The sequence below is a fragment of the Zalophus californianus genome, chromosome X (assembly GCF_009762305.2).
Source record: "Zalophus californianus isolate mZalCal1 chromosome X, mZalCal1.pri.v2, whole genome shotgun sequence".
NCBI classification, from domain to species: domain Eukaryota; kingdom Metazoa; phylum Chordata; class Mammalia; order Carnivora; family Otariidae; genus Zalophus; species Zalophus californianus.
Window position 1 is genome coordinate 42,260,099 of NC_045612.1, and position 20,392 is coordinate 42,280,490.

A 20,392-nucleotide genomic window follows, 5' to 3' on the forward strand; every position below is an offset into this window, starting at 1 on the left:
TTTTTAGAAAACATTTGGTGAAAACCAACCAATTTATTTAAAAATAAAATGCCAAAGGGCAGTAAATGCTTGAAACCAGTGGTTTTATATACTCTTGTAAGCCCTTTAATCACCAAGGGGGTCAGAGAGTCTTCTCTTTTTTTTCCAGAATTTGCTTCTTTCACAACACCTGCCATTTTTCAACTTGTTACAGAAGTAATCCATAGGATATTAATCATTTCCATGTCCTCTTGAAACTCCTCTATAAACTTCTCTTTCAAAACTGAACTGTTTTTCCTGTCTTTGTAGTTTGTTTCTTACCTTTAAGCCCCACAATATTAGCTACCAATGCTCAAACAAAGTATCAATTTTCCACATGATACTACCTTGTGTTCAAGCCTTACCAGAAGCCCACAAGTGTCTTTGTATTCCTTTTTTTTAAATGAGAGTGATTGAAAGCTGAACAGATTTGGATCTAATTTTATTAAGGCTTAGAGGGGGTGAGGAGAGATATCTTCTTACTTCTTTTCAGGAACTATCCAGCTACCTTTCAGAATATCCATAGTTAGATTGGAGCTCATAGATTACCAACCCTGCCAGATTTTATATTTTGCCAAATTAAAACCATGTACATGTTGACCATCTCCTGAGCACTATTTATTCTTAATGTTGTTTTCACTTCCTTTATATCTATTGCTTTTGTACATTTCTCATTTGTCTCATAATTTCTGACATTCTCAGATTTTTTTTATTTTAAATAGTTTCAATTTTTAAAAGTATGTGTACGTTGATGGATGAGCTAGATAAATTTGCTATGAACATATGGGAACTAACTGCAATAATATTTTTCTAAATTTTCAAATCTATTTCAGTGAAAAATTGAGAAGAAAGTTTTTCCTACTGTGTAAGCAAGTGGAAGAATATATTATATTCTAGAGTAAATGCTTATTATACCCTATGGGCTATATCTTTCAAAAATCTCAGATGAAAATCAAATTTTGAATTGCCATCTAGAAATAAATTTTTATAGATAGTGTACACATTGGTTCCTGAAAATGGTAGAAAAGGTTTCTTGTCAAGTTCCCCAGCACAAGTGTGAATGCTCTGTTTTTGAGTACTTACTAGTAGTGAAAGGACACATTGTGGCCAGCCAACTCAAATTGCTACCCACGTTTAATCATTGTAAATAAAGGAAGCGGAGAGACCCATGTTATATTTTCAGAACTGGCATGCTCAATACAGAACTATTAGTTTAAAAATACCACTGAACATTCTATTTGAATTGATCTAGGCTTCTGTGGAAAACAAAATAATAAAAAATACAATTGGTCACTTAAACATATATACTACTCATTTCATGCAGGTTATTAACTTAGTAATTACACATATCATTAAAGAACAATGAAGAGTAAATATAACTTTATAACACTTGGAAAACAGTTTGGAATTGATAAATTTCCATTTTGAAATACCTATATTTTTTTTACAGAAGCAAAATCACCTTTCTCAGTGGAAACAATACATCTATGAAACACCTATATGTGTTGAACAGGACTTTTCAAAGGAGCAACTAATTGTCCCACTATGAAATGAACATGTATTACTGCTAAGCTTTTATATATATTGTTGAAGCATAATGTATTTTCTGAGCAGCTGGATATAGAAAAGCAATGGAGAAACAAGTACTTTAAACAAAACTTTCATGGCTCACAGGGAATCAATAATGTAAAAAAGTTGAAAGAAATAAAACATATTATCTAATATTCTCTAGTACATTTGAGTTTCACATTTACAAGGGTTGGGCAAATTCTTAATTTTTACACATTGTGTACATCTGTCCTTATTTATATTTGTCCCAAAACACGATTTACAAACCATTTGCAAGGTGCCAGAATCAACCTTGATAAAAAATTGGCCCCCACAGGCATCTTGGTAGAGAACACACCAAAACTGAGTAATTGGAAAGAACACAAAGTAGTAATCCACAATAAATACTAGAATAGGGGCACAAACCTTACAGCAAATTCATAATATTTTAGATCATTCACAGGGATATTCTGGTGTGGTACAGTCACGGTCATAATGTGAAGGTGGAGAAGTTTAGTCTATAAAATATACTCTTTGAAGCACCAGGAATAGAGACACTTCTGCAGGAACCTTGCACACATGGCCAAGAAGATATTGTGTATGTACAGAATAGTCTGTTTCACAACTACATTTCAGATGAGAATCACTGCAATTGCTGCTCTACCACTAGTAAACTTGAATCATTTTGCACTTCATCTGTTGATATTGTTATCTTACTTCATTTCTACTGCTGACAGTTGCAGTTAATATTTATTTAAATTCAAACTCCAATGATGCTGTAAAAAAGTAGGAAGATGCGCACATCTTCGTATAAAGCAGGTCAAGAGATCATTTGGAAAACAATGTGAATTATTAGCAAACAATAAAATGTACATCTTAAAATGTGTTTTCAAATTTGTAAAACTTTTGAAATAGGCTAGAAAGCCATGAGTTCTTTAAAATCATCTTCAAAGAACTAGCAGCCTCTCTATTCATTTACTTAAGAAATGCATATTGTTTGCCTACCTACCAGTTTGCCTACAGAAGATGTGCTTCCCTATACAACTATAAGCTGTCATATGAGCTGTTGATTTAGTCTAGAGAAGTTGCCCAGTATGTTGAAGAAGTTCCAAACATTTCAATCACATTTTTTCTTAACTGATCTTCTTCTACAACCTTCTTCTAATTGGGGTGTTTCAACACTTCTTTCTTGATAATTCCTGATTTTTCAGTTATTCTGTAGAAGTTCTCTTTTCCCCTTAATCTTATTTCAGAATTTTCAAATTCAAGTCTTTAAGTTTTCCTTATTTCAAATACCATGTAAATACTGAAATATTTATAAATATGGGGAAGATACCTCATCTAACTAAGTTTGTAGTCCAAATGGTATCATAAAACTCTAAAACAAAACGATATTTAAATATTTATTTTCAGGAAGAAATCAAAACTATACTTTGAAACAAGGTACTATACTACAAAAACAGGTCCTTCTTCCCCCCAAACCCCACTATTCTGGAAATGTAAACAAAAATTTTAAGTACAAAAGGGATTCTGTGCCTTTCACTTTGAATACTTTTTCAGCACCTCAATGTTATTAGGTGTACTTTATGCTTGGTAAAGCAGAAATTCTGTATGCTCACATAGCTGTTCAGAGGACTTCAGAGTTTTTACTACCAAATATCACTGGTGAAGCTAAGCTCTTTGGATGATAAAGGTAGCAGGGAATTGTTCCTATGAAGTTCCTGGTTATCTTTCAGGGTATTACTAAGTGGCAGCTGTCCATTGAGTAGTGCCAGAGGCAGGTTGCAATAAGTATGGTGGTTGCCTAAGGAAGGTACTGGCAAGGTGGTGGTTGGCATCTCGTGTTTGTAACCTCTGCAACAGTGTCCCATTTGCATTGAATCTGAATGGTGGAAATCAGGGAGATCAGCTTGAGATGACACAAGAGAGGCCGAGGTACTGGTCATGGCAATAGAGGGTATAGGCTGGAGTTCTCCAAAAAGTCCTTGTTCTGCAGAGTCCAGAACATGGCACCGAGAGAGCATTTCTTTTTTCTTGATGGGCATTTCATACACTAGTTGCTTCCAAAACTTAGAATTTAATTTGCTGCTTTTGGGTCCCTTCCACTTGATCAAGGACAGAAGTTTGATGCTGCGCTTTAGTGATTCCACTTCCTGGCAATTCACCTTTCCTTTTAATTCTGTACACTCAATCAAAATCACTTTGATTTCTCCACTGACTAGCATGTTATGGAGTTTGCTTTCCAATTCGAAAATACTCCATCCTCGTCTGAAAGTATAGTCTGGAGTTAGCACGATAATAAGTCTTCTGCTTTGCTCAACACATCTTGTGAGATCTTCAATGTATGCTACAAATCACAGAAAGAGAGAAAGAGTAAAATAAAGACATTTCCAGTCTTTAAAGCATTAGGTTTGCACTCTAATATAGCAAAAGCCAGTCTTCCACCAAGGTACATCGCATTTTCTTTCCTTGTATTGCACATTTAGAAAGTACATTTCCAGGGCACCTGGGTGGCTCAGTCATTAACCGTCTGCCTTTGGCTCCGGTCATGATCCCAGGGTCCTAGGATCAAGCCCTGCATCGGGCTCCCTGCTCGGCGGGAAGCCTGCTTCCCCCTCTCCACTCCCCCTGCTTGTGTGTCTGCTCTCGCTGTCTCTCTCTGTCAAATAAATAAATAAAATCTTAAAAAAAAAAGAAAGTACATTTCCTTAAAAAGAACAATGAAAAAAAAAAAACTCTGCTTATAATACTTATTTTCTTTCCCTTCATCATTACTTACAGTGTTCTGTTGACTAATACAAAACTGACCTCTTCAGAGCTTAGGTGTATTTCAGCTATTTTTATTTACTTAATCATTTAATTCAAGGCAGGCTTCCAAATTTTATCCCAATGTATCAACAGCTCTAGGGGAACAAGTAATCATCAGACTGATGAAAAAAGAAATGGAGCTGTTTAATGAATGAAGGGTCACTGTATTTATGGATTTGCTTTGGTTTCTCCCGTAGTTTTAAACTACTAAACTACCAACTACTAAACAACTAGGGGAAATGTATCTGAACTACTTCAAAGATAACTGATAGAAATAGTGGAAAATCTCTTCTAGAATCATAGCTTGTTTCTCAGAATACCTTTTGTTACATGCAATCTTAGCTTCTCCATGTTGCCCTTCAAACTGAGAGATAGGGAAGTGGTATGTGTGTGCCCAGGAGTTTAATTTGAACCAGCTGCTCTTTGTTCCAGGGAAGAGTAAGGGGTGAAGTTAGAGGTGGGGGATGGTGTGGAACAAACTGTAAAAGGGTAAAGGGGGAGTCTATCAGGTGAGAAGTCTTTGCCCTACTTTGTGGAGCAATTCTGAGAGTGAGGTAAATATGTTATAGCGTTTTCATGGTAGAAAAACACTCAACTAACTAGATTTATTTATTCTGCGGAATAATCCTTTTGCAATCATGCATCCCAAAGTCTTATCCACCAAAAAGGGAAACACACACATGTGTTAACAAATGGAGACTTGGACACAGGTGCGGCAACAGAAAGCTGTCTTTACTAAGTAGAGCACAAGGCCTTGTCTAATGTACAGTGCCCTCTAGCAGAAGCAGTGCTTACAGAAGCATAGCAACATTTGTCACTGCGAATCTGCCCAAGGTTACAGACTGCTTTCAAGGAGTCATGTCCAGTACATAGTGTGGGGCCACCAAACAGCCATTTGAAAAGAGAAACTCATTTTACAAATGCATATTTTACAGATATCTCTCTTTTCCAGGGTTTTATTTCCACCACTAGGAAGCAAGAACACTTTGACAAGCAAAAATGAGTAAATTTTCTACACATCCTATAGATAAACAAAAAACTTTTTAAGAGATACACATAGAATTGCTCATTTAACAATTTGTTGTTACTATTGTTTTGGTTTTTACTTAATACATTTTAGGACTTTCTCATGCAGTAGTTACAATGACTATTTGTAAGGCAATTTCTAATTGTAGAGGGAAGCTCTTAAGAATTTAAAGAGATTATTTATTCAGGGAAAAATCAGCATTGAAATCTGGAAAAAAATAAAGTAAATAAAAACAAAACAACAAAAAAAACAAAGCAAAATAAAAACACCACACAAGCAGCAATGGGGAAGTTATCACTCTGTAATTATCACTTAGAGAACTGGTGAAACAGAATGGAAGGAAAGGTAGAAAGTTTCAATAGAGTGGAAAAATTTTATCCCAATGTATCAACAGCTCTGACTCTTCATTTTCTTCCTTTCTTCCTGCTCCCAAAAAGAAAGAAGTTATGTGGGAAGCTTCATCATTAGAGGTTGGATCTGTAAGATACAGTAAAATAAACTATCATGCATCTTTCCCATTATTCTTTTCACCTTTCCTCCACACAAAGCAAAGCAAAACAAAACAAAACCCAAACCCAGAATCATGGCATCAGTGCAGGAGTCCATGAAAATACAGTTTTTCCAGGTAAATTATGAGTTAGTTGTTAATTTCATAGAGGAATTCTTCACAAAATAATTTACCAAGGGGTTATTTCAAGTAGTATTCTTCCCTCATTAATTGTAGTTTTCATTTAATTAAAAAAATGATGTGTATAAATTTTGTCAGGAGCACATCTGTCACATAAACTATGCCTCCATGAGCAACACTTTTTCTATGTGTTGAGATGTAGTTTTAAAAAACAAAAGGTATGTCTATCTATACATATCTCTACTAAAAGAAAAAAAATTACAATCCAGGTGTCCACAGTCTTAAGAGAAACTATATACATACATATTAATTAATTTGATTGGAATTTATGGGCTTTGGCTTTTACTATCCTCTTTCCTGAATGGGGAAGGGAACAGGGTACAATTTTTCTTCCCATTTGTATGGTTCTCCTCCTTCATTTGTCTATTATAATTTGCCATTTGACAGCTAAGCCAAATGCAACAGTTAGGGTTTTGGAGGCTTCTTAGAGATTCATTAGACAGAATTTGCATTTGCCTCCAGAAGGAATGACTGTCAGGACAGATCCCACTATGCTAAGCTGCACAGGGTGTGGGTGTTGAAGGGAACCTTGGATAGAGGGAGTGGTCCCTGTCTCCTGCATACTACATTGGCTGTGCTTATCCTGGCAAAGCCTAGTGGAGAGTTGAGGCAACCATCCAGATAATTCCGGCTGAAAACCTGCTGTGGAAGAAAAAAAGGTCTGAATTATCCTGGTTTGCCCTATATATACATTAATCATATGCACTGGAGTCAGTCAGTCAGTACATCAAAATTTTCCCTGGGTAGACACAGACCAAGTGTCCCAAAGAAAACATGAGCCATTTGCTTGGGCCCTGAATTTCGTGTTCCATTTCACTTGGTGAAAAACCAAGTGGAAGTTTTCAGATGTGGAGCCCACATTTCACTTCTTGGGATGGTGATCAGTGGCTGGGCAGCAACCTCAATGTTTGAAAGCAGCTGGGGAGGTGCCTTTAAAAGCTGCCTGGCTCTAAGGAAAAGAAGGAGAGACTGTACACTAGCTTCCATATTCTGGCTGTCTCTCTGTTTTTCTCTCTATGTTTTTTTTCTCCACCCCCCAGCTCCTCTCTACCTCTCTCTTTCTTTCTTTTTCTGTCCTTTTTCTTTCTCCTTCTTGTCCTTTTATCTCCTTCTTTGCTTTCTTGCTCACTCTTTCTGCCTTTTGCTCTCTTGCTCTCCCTTCCTCTTTTTGTCTATCTCCCTTTACCCCCTTCCTTCCTCCTTTCTTAAGTCTTTACTTTCTGTCTTTTTATCTTTGGGAAAAAAACAGGACCTAGCCATCATGGAAAATACAAGTAAACTAACAAGAGACCAAACAAGTAGAGTTAATATTTTTTACTTGCTAATCTTTAGCCAGGGAGTTGTTGCTGGCTTCTATGCAGTAAGTGCCCCAAATAATTTCCCTCTTACCCCCAGGTTGCATGTCTGCATCCAATGACTGTAAACTACAGCATGATCCATTAAGAACATGTCCTGTTTTTGTATGGTCTGTGAGCAAGGGATAGTTTTTTTAAGGGTTGTACAAAAAAAAAAAAAAAAAGGAATGTGATGCAACAAAGACCATATATGACCCACAAAGCCAAAAATATTTACTATCTGGACTTTTACAGAGCAATTTTGCTGCCCCTGAATTAGAGACCAATCAGGGGGTTTAGGTTTGGAAAAGTTCCAAATAAACTAAGCAGAAACAGGTATCATGTTAAGACACTGCCGGTCCATAGCTAGTGTAGTCTCTGACAGGCGGTGGTGTTTGCCATGGTAGAGCTGTGGTTTTGTGGGGGACATTTTAGAAATCTTCAGAAACCATTTTAAAAAGCTTGTTACCATGAAGAGATAATAAGGAAACTTAAAAAAAAATCCCTAAATCCACAGCACACAGGAATATTCATTAAATCTTGCCTTGACTTATTCAGGCGAATTTAGCAACTGAGTACCAGGAATCCCTCAAAGGCCCTTTTTTTCCAAATAAAAAAAAATATAAAATATCCCTTAAATTAGAGGTCATTAAGTTATTTCTTTGCAGAATTTGATTTGAAGTGACTTATGATGACAGAAAAGACTAAAGAGGCTTGGGTCTGATAGTCTTCTGCTTCTCTAGACAAGGCTGTGAAACCATATCAAATTATCAGACACAAAATAAAGCTAATTACATTTAATCTATTTGTGATCTTAAAGAAAAAATCCCCTTGAACATAGTTTTGATAGGGGTGCCTGAGTTGGTATTGATTCATTTTTCACATTATAAGTGCAAGTGCAAAGAACCTTTTTTCTTTTGTCTATACTGAGAGTTGACGAAATTAGGAAATATTCTAGAAAGGAAATGCATTGTCACTAGGCCCTCTTTGGCATGTGTACTTATTAGAGAACGAAGAAGGGTCAAGTCAACAGGAAACAAGGAAAGTGACTACCTAAAACTATTAAAAGGAAAGCAAATTCAATTTAAAAATTTCTTTCAAGGACAGTTGTATAAACCAAAATTACAGGGCATTTAGAAAAGTAGAATTAGCTCTACAAAAGTGACTTGGAAACAGGACGCGTATTAACAAAGCAAAAATGTAAACTGAAGAAAGAAATAAAGCAATAAAATAGAAACAGGAAGAATGTCAGCCCCAAGAAATTGCTTCTAATGGGATGTGTATACTTTCCCAAAAGAACTCAATACCCTTCTAAATCTCAGGTGCTGAATCTACTGCAGATGTAGGCAGAAGAACAAGGGAGGAAAAGAAAAAACCCTTATATATTTAGGAATTTCCATGAGGTCTTGCTACTGCTTACTAACCACCTGATTTAACAAACTAATCAATTAGCTACTTGTAAATTATCTTATGTCAGGGTCATTGTTAGGGGTAGTTGGCATATTTTTAAAAAGTTAAAAGACAAATAGCCTGTAGACAAAGACATGATTTATTATTTTTCCAGGTTCAAATAATAATAGTTTAATAGACCCACAGCTATGTACATCCACTATCAGTTAAATAGACAAATCATTAGGATGAGACAGGATGCATTAACATAGATACTACTTCATTAATTTTTGGCCAACATTAGCTAATTAATAGCTATCAACAGTGGTATTTCTAAAACCTATAGGGTTAATATTTTAAGACTTAAAATCAAGATTTAATTTCTAAATTGAAATTAGAAATGAGTTATTTCTAATTGGTAAGATGGGTCCTTTCCTTTGACTGGTATGGAGAAACCAGCAAAAATAATAAAGGTTTCCTATGTATCAGAGAAAAATGTATTATTCAGCACTATATATTTGGGAAAGATTATTAGCCCCCTGGTATAACTAGACACTTATAATGAGGTACTTTATAATGTAGTCTCACTGAAAATACTATCTGCATTTTAAATAATGACGCTTAATACTAACCTATTGAAAGAGTTATATAGGTTGACAACCTGACTCTTTATCTTGGCTGATATTACTAAAGATTTGGGTCTTGATTCTGCCTCTGGGAGATATAAGATTCTGCCTGTGTTGTCTGCCACAAAGATTGAGGCAATAAAATTTTTATTTGAGTAGGTGTATGTGTGGGAAGGAGGGGCTTTCTAAACAGTGTGTGATATTACTTACCCTACAAAAACTTTCCCTTTCTCCTCCCTCTCCAAGTCCTTGGCTTGGTATTTCATAGATAGGTCATTGGGTTAAATTTTTTGGTAAGAGTTTTGTTCTCTACTGACTAATGTTAAGGATACTAATTAATTCTTATTGATAGGTTGGTTGATCAATGGTTAACATGGATTTGCTGGGACCTTGTAAGTACAGTGAACTATATTTATCACAGTTTTGATTTCGAAGACCATATTTCTGGTAGTGAGTCCCTTACTTTTGCTATTACATTTTACCTGTGGGTGGGTGAGGAAGCATGGCTGTAGGCAGAATCTACTCTGGAATATTGTCCACATCTCTAAATTCTTTCTCATCTCTCTTCACTTCTTTACCAAGAGTAGAGGTAGGTAATGGAACACATTCAGAGAATACTGAGGGAAAGATAATGTGGAGAGTAGCAAAAAAAGTCTGCAAAATGTCCTTCCCCTCCTCTTTTCTCCTTTACCCTCATGCCCTAGAAACTTGTAGATAGAATTAATCTAAATCAATGCAATCTTAGTGAATAAGGAAAAAGACAACCTGGTCCTTATATTGTCTTTTCTGTGGCTCCTTTGTACTTACAGTTTTATCTTGGTCTTCTGCTCTTTTTTTTTTTTTTTAAGGTGCCTGTTCTTTGTGCCACTCAAGCAGTAGATTTCTTGATTGAAATTCTACACAGTTCTTCCTTAACCTCAAACTTTTGTAAGAAAACTTACTCTATTGGCTTCAGTACATTTGGGGGCATACTGGGGTATAATTCCCTTTCTCTTGACTTTAACTTGAAGGGGATAGTGGGCATACCTAATTTTATTCCATGTGAGTAAATTGCCCACAATGTGTTAAATTTCCATGGTTGTGTATGTCACCCCTGCCTCACCCTTTTTAGGTCACAGACATCAGAATGCCTAGAAAAGGATTTTATTACTCCCCAAGGAAAATATACTTGAATGGTGTCCAATATGTCCAGCTATTAGAGGAACTATTGGCAATGAGTACTTACAGATCCATGTACAAAAATATTTTTTGCATGCCTCACTTAGAAGTGACTAGGGATCATCTGACACCAGATGTATTCTCCACTCATTTGTCATTCCATTGTCAGCACAATCACATGGCTAGCACTAAGCATTAGAAAACTGAAGATTAGAATAGTGAGGAAATGCAAGAATGTAATCAGACATTATCATTTTCCCTTAAATTACTGAAGGAGTTATAGGATTCTTGAGTTTCACTCACTCAATTACTCCTTCAGTAATACTGATACTTGAGGCCAAATTCCTAAATATAACTTCAACAGACAGAGCTGATCAAACATATGTATGACAATATCTTTAGTTTTAATGTATTTCTCTAGCATAATAATGCATGAATAACTCACATAGAGATCCCCTCAGTCTTTCTATGAATAGAAGGGAAAATTGAGATAAATGCCTTTGAAGGATTTTTTTTCTCTTCAAAGTCCACTTAGATATTTATAGATTTTTGTAAAGCTTCAGACAGAACTGGCTCAATTTATAATTGTTAATAAATATTGCATATGCATTTTTAAGTACCTTGAATGTTTTCTCTCAAAGGCAAACAACAGCTACAGGATTGGGTTGTTTTTACTTTTAGTCTTAGAATGCTATTTTCTCCATCTGATCAGTGACCCTCAGCCTAATTCAATAACCTTTTATATTTTTATGTTTTTTAATCCCCACAGAAGCACTGAGATAAGATGGGATAGAGAACCTAAATGGTACTCATCCAAAAATGTTCCCAATCTCAGGATCTCAATTGCACAGCTGGGTTCTATTGGTCACATGTCAGCTTCAGAGCACATCTGTTCATTCCTCAAGGATCCACTAGGCCCCATGAACACAATGTGCTCTGTGTACAGTACTTTACACCACAAAACCCAGCAGCTGCAGGGGTGAGAAAATCTCTACTTCTCAAGTTTGTGTCTCTAGGCAGTTTGAGTAGGGTGTTTTCTATCTGGCTTTCTTTTGGTTGCCTGTCAGTTCTGACATTCAGATGCCTGTTGGCAACAAAGTTGCTTTTGCTATTCTCAGGACAGATGTTTCTAGCCTGGGAAGAGACAAACTAAATTTTTACTGGAAAGTAGGAATTCTTGCCACATTCAGGCACCAAACCTGAGAAAACATAAGGAAGATCCTGGCTACGGGCTCAAGAATGGAAAGGCAGGCCACTGCCAGGAAAATAATGTCCAGATCTGAAGACTTTTAGTTTTAGCCTTTAGGAAAAATATTTGTGTCAAATCTCCCCATCTCTGCTGCTTCATGATGGCCAAAGGACACTTCCCTAGTAGGGCATGTGGGAACAGTGCAGACACCACCTCACCTTGGAAAGTGACATCTTTCTATTGAAGCATTTTGAGAACTGTTGGTCATATGAGGAAGAGAGAGACTGAGACAGAGACAGAGAGAAGGTGGGGGGAGTCCCATTCATGTACTTTTGAAACTGTATGCATTGGAAAGGTTTGTGTATTAATGAGATTGAGTTGGAATACCATGAGAGTGGTGCAAAAGAAACTGAAGATACATCAAAAGTGAAGACATTAAACATTAATGGGATAATGTCATAGACCTCATTAATTTGATTCATAGAAAATTACTGTTGTAGATCAAGGATGATATTATGAAGTCTGCTTTTACAATCCTCAAAGGCCTCATTGCTAGTTTTTGGAGGAAGGAGTAGTCTTGGGTCAACATATTTTAAATGAGATGTGAGGGACAAACATAGCTTATAATATTGTAACTAGTTTTTCCCCCCAGGAATGTGTCTATATTTATATAGCATAACCTGTTAAATCTGTACCAATGGCTGCAAATACAGACCACAGAAGCTTCTTTAATAACACACATACACCAAGTCCAAAATGTTCTACTCTGTCATTCATGTGTAAATCAAGTATATTATTCATATACTTCATCGACTTCCTGAATGCGTGCTAAAAATGCCAAGGAAAAACTCGTTAATCGTGACATGGTGACTGCTCAGCCAGCTCTGAGATGTTGATGGAAAAAGAAAAATTGTCAAAGGGCCTTTTTAAGAACTTCTGCAGGTTACACTCGCAAATCGGAATTCAGAGAACATGAATTTCCTCATTCAGGAAGGAAGGATTAAAATCAAACACCCTCCAGTGGTTGCATCTAAAAACTGCATAGTTGTCCCAAATGGCTTACTTGTAAAAGGAGTCTTCCTGTGCACTATTGAGTACCCAGGATCCAAATCCCTGCTCAGTCCGAGGGTTGTATAATCTCAAAAAAAAAAAAAAAAAAAAAAAAGATCTTCTATGGACTATAAAATCTCTGCCATCCTAATTACTTCTTGGGTGTTTTTATGTTAAGTTCTTTAAATGTCAGGGTATACTAGGTGACAACGTCCTATCATCTCTTATTCAAAATGTTACAGTCCTCAACTCAAATCTTGTAGTTTTGAGCTAGGAAATATGGCCTATATAAGTGTGTTGATTCAATTGACCTGTCAGGTCACCAAAATAGACTATATGGGAGCATTAAGAAGACATAATTTTGGGATGCATCTCTTTCATCCTCATGTTGCCTGGGTCTGACTCTCACCTATGCATAATAGCTTCTTTTTTACATAATAAGCAAGTGTCATCTACTGAGTCTTAGGTAAAGTGACTCTCCTGTGTTCCATGTTATCCCCGTTTCCCTTTCTGATGTACACTATGGTGAAGCAACGTTTTCCAGTTCAGAAGAACTGGCGGAGTTGATAAAGACTGCCTATTGTGGTGCTAACAATTTTGGAATGCAAGAAGACAGAAAGCCCAGCACCACATTGAATCCTGCTGAAGAGGACTTAACAGAGAATATAAATTCCACTTTGGTAATGATATGAATTTAACACAATTTAGGATATCATCACTCTAAAACTTGATTTTGCAGAATTTCTATATTTAAAAAGATGCTCCTGGCAAAATAGAAAAAAGAAATAGTAATTTAATAAATTAAGCAAAAATAGTAAAGAAATGTTTTTATTTTTCATCAACGTTCAACCCCTTATAAATATTCTTTCTAATATAAAAAAAAGCAATATGCTCATTAGCTTATTTTAAGGACTGAGACTATTCCTACGAATTACAAATTTTTTTCTTTCAGTAGAAAGCTCTTTTTTAGCTTTCACATTTAGGTACTGTCATGCAAAAATTTAAACTCTTACTTATTGCATCCTCATTATTTCCTCCTATCTTAGACACTGCTCAAACAAAATCAACAAGCACCTATGAAGCACCCAATGAGCTCAAATTTTCTGCTAGATCATGACAGGAGTATGAGGATAAATGAAATACAGTCCCTGCCCTCATGGAGCTTACAATCTTGCTGAGTAGATAAGATATAAATAGATGGGAAAATATATAAAACAATAAAAGAATGTAAAATATCACAGGAGTAAAAAAGTTTATAGGCCAACAAGTAACTGTGCACGATGAACTCTAGGGCTGGAGAAATTATTATGGGCTTTTTACATAGACAGTGATATAGAGAAGGCTAAGTAAGATTTGCAAAGATATAAAAGACTAGCATGAACAAAAGCATTGCAAGGACACACAATGTATATCAAAGGCACAGTGTGGTTAGAGTGAAAGGTATAAGTAGGAGAAATGGTAAGAGACAAGTTTAGGAGACCAATCTGGGCTAGCACCAGATTACAGAAGTGTTTAGCTGAGGGTTATGGATTTAATCGTATAGGAGATGGTAAACAATTTAAGGTTGAATGGGGGAGTGACATGATCAAGGAGTTATACACATTTGTGGAAATGGATGAGAAGAAAAATAAGGAAGGCAGAGAGTAATCAACATTGTAGTAATGAGGTGATTTGGACCTACACTAGAATGGTAGAACTGAGAATGGAGAAGATGCAATGGACACTGGATTTGGGAGAGAGATACAGAAGAATCGAAGATGACTCAAAGGTATCAGCAGGTTTCTTGGGTTTCAATCAATGTAGAAGTGGTATCTCAAGTCATAAAGATGAAGGGAATTACAGAAAGAAAAGAGTGGAATACTATGAGAAGGAGTTTGGGGAATTATTATGTTTGTGGTACAGGGAGATAATGGACCAGTAAATATTGTCTTCTTTGTTTCTATGTACATTTAAGTGTGCGTATTCATGTGCATACAGAAACATACTTGGATACATATGCATTCTGAGAAAAGAGATAAACAACCAAAATCCAAGTGTTTCAAATTATCTCCTTTCAGTTTAGCGGCCTTGGTGGACTGCTGATAATTTGAATAAATGTTATGGAGTAATAGCATGATCTAGTGGATTGAGAACCAGAGTCAAATAGATCTAGGTTCTAATCCTAGCTCTACCATTTGCCAGCTATCTGATCCTGGACTTCCTGAACTTACTTTCTTATCTGTAAGGTGGGGGTAATAGTATCAGCTCTTTTTCCACATAGGGTTATTATAAACATGAAATGAAATTATGTGAAAATGGAAAATATAACTTTAATTTTGTTATCACATGTGTACAAATTACCATATTCTGATTTGTAGTCACATTTGAATCCCCCCTCAAGGATATTAATATAAACTCACATGCAAACTAATTCTAGCAGTTTTATTTTCCCTCAATGGCATTTTAAACTCTTTACAGGGAGGGACATATTTTAGGCTTTTCTGTATTCCCCTTACACTTTAGCCTGTACAGCACTCTGAACATGAACAGGAACTAAATATATATTTTTTACTTGAACCTGAATTTATTCTAAAAGCTCAAATATAGCTTTGAATATGTAACATAATTTAAAAGTAGCATTCAAGCCCATCTAGTCCAGATCTTCTTTAAAATAATTTAAATACACAGTGAAAGTGCTATACCCAATGGCCTCACATACATATTTTTTAATGTGGATTTTTTCTATAAATCTGGAAATGAATAAAAAGGCATATTTTCAGTCATTAGTGACAATGACTGTAGGTACAAGTGGAAACACAATGACAGAAGACCAGCTTTGGAACTGAAATGCCTTGAAAAGACTTTGATTCATAGAGATTTTTTTTAAGGATCATCATTTTCTCAGAACACTAAGGCAATATAATAAAAAAATACCACTAAGGCACAATTTTAAGACCATACCTAAAATGTAAGTGAGAGTGCCTTTTAAAAAATTTGGGTGCTAGAACACAGGCATAGTGGAGAAATTTGAATTTAATAAAATCTCCTGTGAGAAATAACTATCTAAATATTTGGCTCTGACATCCGAAGCCTCCATATAACTTCATAAAAGAAACAAAACTTTTTAAATATAAAACTTGAAAGTACTTACTTCCACTTGGAATCAGGTCCCTTTCTGGGATGAAGAGTTTATATCCATAGTGTTTTTCCAGGACATCTGGCAGTATTTCAAGAGCAAACTGCTCTTCTTCAGGATTGTCACAGTCTAAAGTATCTTGGTCCACTTTTGTGTAAGACAGATAGGCATCATATTCTTTGTTGTCTTAAATATAAAGAACAAGTGGGTTTTATGTATTAGTATGTTCTCTTTAACTACTAAAATTCTATAACCACTAACAGGCTGAACTAAGCACTATAATTAGTGACTGTCATTAACAATTAGAAAAAAAATAAACCACATGCCATGTTATAAGAAATCTAGTACATTTCCACATAACCTAGTCATATGACATGAGCTTAAACTGTTATGGTAATGGGAAATCTATAGTCAGGACAGAATAAGAGAGAGAATTATTATTTTGACTTTTGGTGACTATACATATTTGTGATGTTCAGTGATGTGTGAATGATTAGCTCAGTGTGTTTGAATGCAGGACTAAATAGACCAAAGTCATGGATTTGAACTTTTTCTGTGCCAGTTGGCTTGGCTCTGTTACTTGGTCACAGACTATACCTCGTTTGCACAAATATGTGCAAGAGATCCAAGAGGGGCTGGGCCCTAGAGTGTGGAAGATCAAAATAATCCAGCCTCACTCCTGGAGACACTACTCACAACACATGCCATATTTCCAGTTGGTTAGTATCGTCATCTTCATATACAAAAAGTAGTTCATTACTAAATATTAGAGACAGCAGCTGGGTTTTATACAAGCGCATTGTCTGTTATTCTTGTTCAATCCATGGCCAACTAATTTGACACAAGCTTCCAAAAGACGCCTTTGTTTCAAAATATACATCCTTCCATTATTGCTAAATTAGGTTTTCCCTTCACACATTTAGTCAGGGAGTTAACTGTGCTTTGAGAAAGTATTTTTTTTCCACCTTTGCTGTACTGGCTCAGAGCCAGTCTCTCCAAAGAGAAAATGTAAAATGTTTATATATTTTTCCCTAAAAATTATTAATGAATACAGCTACTCAATCTATTAGTCCCCATTGGTTTTAGAAAGGCCACATTGGAAAAGTTATAGTGGTTTTCAAAATTCCCTTATTTATATAAAATTATTTTTAAAAGTTAATATAGTGAGCATAGACTTAAGTGAAATTGTTAATATTTAGTAAACCTTGTTACTTGCAAATAATAATTTTAAAAGATAGGCAAATATTTTAGGATTTGTTTCTAAACCTCATCAATATTTTCCATTAAAGCAGACCTGATTAGAATATTGCTAAAACCTGACCAAAAGGTAATTTACAGAATGAAGCACTCATCTATACCCTTAATGATTTAGTTCTACCTACTAAAGGAGAAATAAATGATAGGCATATGAAGAGATATAAATACCTTAGGGTAGAAGTACGTGGGACCCCCTGACTATCTAGAGATATCTGAGGCAGGATTATATTGTTCTAATTCTAGTAAGATTCCAGTCTTCACCACCCCCACAATGAAAGGAACTCTGGTTATTTATGTTATGATGGTGCCTGAAGCCAAGAGGTTTTTCTTTAGCATGTCCTCTGGCTGGAAAAGGCTTCCGTAAACCTTGGTTGGGTTACTTGATTGCCAAGAAGCAGATGCACATGAAGGACTGCCCTGGATAGTTGAGATCATTTGGCTTATAAATGGGGCACATTCCACTCTTATGCATAAAACACCACTTGGAAGTGAGAATGTTCATAAGCAATGCTAATGTAAGAACCTCCTGGTAATCTTAGCACCTCTGCCCCTGTTCCAATCAAGCTCAGGATGCACCTGCAAGCCCTTGACTTTCTCCAGCTATAATTACTCACCTGGGACTTAGAGCTGCCGATGATACACAGCTGGAAGAATAAAATAGGCCAAAGGACAAACAGATCCATTCCTATGAACAGAATGTATTTCATTGTTCTTAATGGATGGTGCTGCTGCCTCAAATTCTGCAATGTCAGACTAGACCCTTGTTTCCTCTGACTTTGATAACTTTTCTACCTCACAAACTCCCTAAATTCAACTACTTATTAATTTATTCTACAATGATTTGTTGAGCATCTACTATGAGCTAGCCATCTGCAATGACTACCTCTTTCAGTCATATGACCAGGCCTTTATACTTTTGCCTCCATTGCTTATCCTAAGACTATTTGCCCTCCAACCATGCCTAAACTCACATATTCCTGGTCCTTACGTGCTTCATCTATACCCTAATATAGGTGATGCTACAGACTTTCTTCTAGAAAGATATTGCTATATTTGCATATCCCAAATCAAGTTATAATAATGAATATGGATATCTTTGATATGTGTTAACACCCAACACATCTGGATAATAAATTTTACCTAACATTCTAGAAGCACATCATTCTTTTGGAAAAGGGTTGCTTCTGATTTTAGTCATGTCCCTTTAAAATGAACTAAAGATAAAGAGCTTATAGTGTCTGGACAGAGCAGGAAGACCGCTCTCAAAGCCACCATGTCAGATGTCCCAGAAGCTCTAGGATGCCAGCTAGTGAGCAAGCAGTGATGCAGATGCCACAGTTTAAAAAATGCACTTCAGCCTTATATAGACAGCCAAGAAAACCTCATGAATGGCCACAGCTGTTGCTCACAGAGAAGAGCAAGATGGAAGAGCAAAATCAACAACATAATGCAAATAAGGTTACAACAAGGCCTGAAAATTGTTTTAAAACCAAAAGGCAATGCAACAACACCACTTTGCGAGGCAAGGCTAATGAGCCCTCCTCTGTGTTAAATCATGCTGACTAAGCTCATCTAAGGAACCAGAAAATAGAGCACAATGCAGATGGCAGAGAATCGTAAGTAAGAGGGCTTGCACAGCAATCACCATAGGCATGTTGTTCCCAATGAAGAGAGAAGTTATGAGGAAGGGAACCAAATTATAGAAGAATTTTCCTGTTGTCACACCTGTCCTTCCCGGTTTTTAAAGCTCATTTTAATCCTGTTCACCACCAGGAAGCCATTCCTGTTTACAACCCAGTTCTTCTAGGGCTATGCTAAACACAGGGTTAAGTCCTTAGCTTCTAGAGTGCAGACTGTGTAACATTGTTGATTTTATATCCCTAGTGCCTACTATAGTATGTGTGTGTGTGTGTGTTGATCCAGATGAGGAATATAAGTAAATATATCATACATAATGCCTGCCACATAGTAGACACTTAATAAATATTTAATGACTGAACAACTCAAAGGTCAAATAAATGAAGCAATCATGGTTTGGTGGATTAAAATGAAATGAATTTCATAAAAAATGGCTAAGAAGTCAGTCTGTTGGATTGATTTTATTTTATAAAAATAAGGCAATTTTATAAGACCTTTCAGAAAATGCTACTATAGATATGAATCAAAAAGAAAACATGAACAAAAAGTATAAGGATAAAACTAAGTTGTGTCCATGAGATGCCTAAGTATTTAAACAAAGAAATGAAAAATTCAGAAGTTATTTAGCTGGTATTTGGCATCATGAAACTGAGTATTTCTAAAAGAGCTTTAATATTCATTTATTCATCCTCACCACATACCTGCTGACATTTAGTTTCCATTCAGCTAGTACAGGTTGTGGATTTAAGGTCTAAGTTTCCATGTAGGAATAAAAAAATATTTGAATTCTCCTTCCTAATGAAAACCCTTGAAGTCCCTTCCCTCCACATTACATTTTCTCCCTAAAACAATTGGTTTGGAATCAATACATACAATTCTCTAATAAAAATGCTCTAGATTATTTGTCATCTTTGACCACATGGACCACACTGGAGATGTAGAAGCAAAGTGGAATATTTTATCCCTGAAATGTCCTATGATGCTAGCATGAATTTAATCTTACAAATATGTACTACAATTGATCAGTTAATCTGGATTATTTGGTATGGGTGATGAATATAATTAATTACTGCAGATTAACTTAATAAATTGTATCATCACTTACAGAGAGTATTGACAAATTGCTTATATTCATGACTCAAAACAAATTAATCACAGGAGCCTCCCTTTCAGGTTCTTTCATTTAGACAATGCATCTTACATTACCAATTGGATAATTTAGCCACTTGTTGGCACCTGGGAATCAGTGATTTTTTCCTCAGTAGCACATTTCATCTAGTTATTTTACATGTGCAGGTAAGAAGTCATATTTTTCTGTATTAATTCCTGTATATAAAAAACTGATTGACCACACTTTCATATATATTGTTGGAGCACATCATTATGGTTAGAACAGGCTTTAATCTCTCATTTTGAAACTATGTCTGAATAAGGGTCTGTAGTACTTTTAAATGGGATGCTATAATAATTAGGTAAATATACTGCTTTGATAAAGAGCATGCACATGTATACTCATCAAACAGCATTTCTCTAATTGACTATGAAAA

The 20,392-nt window shown here is 35.8% G+C and overlaps 1 protein-coding gene across 1 annotated transcript in view; it reads right to left on the bottom strand.

Moving 5' to 3' along the window:
* Positions 1-1,180: 1,180 nt before the first annotated feature.
* The window catches only part of IL1RAPL2 (interleukin 1 receptor accessory protein like 2), a 636,713-nt gene continuing 617,501 nt past the window's right edge, over positions 1,181-20,392 (bottom strand). Inside the window, exons 9-10 of the mRNA XM_027607319.1 lie at positions 15,966-16,136; positions 1,181-3,913 (exon numbers count right to left, since the gene is read on the bottom strand). Of these exons, the coding sequence (XP_027463120.1) occupies positions 3,216-3,913; positions 15,966-16,136 (869 nt within the window). The 3' untranslated portion in view covers positions 1,181-3,215. The remainder of the gene's footprint in view (positions 3,914-15,965; positions 16,137-20,392) is intronic.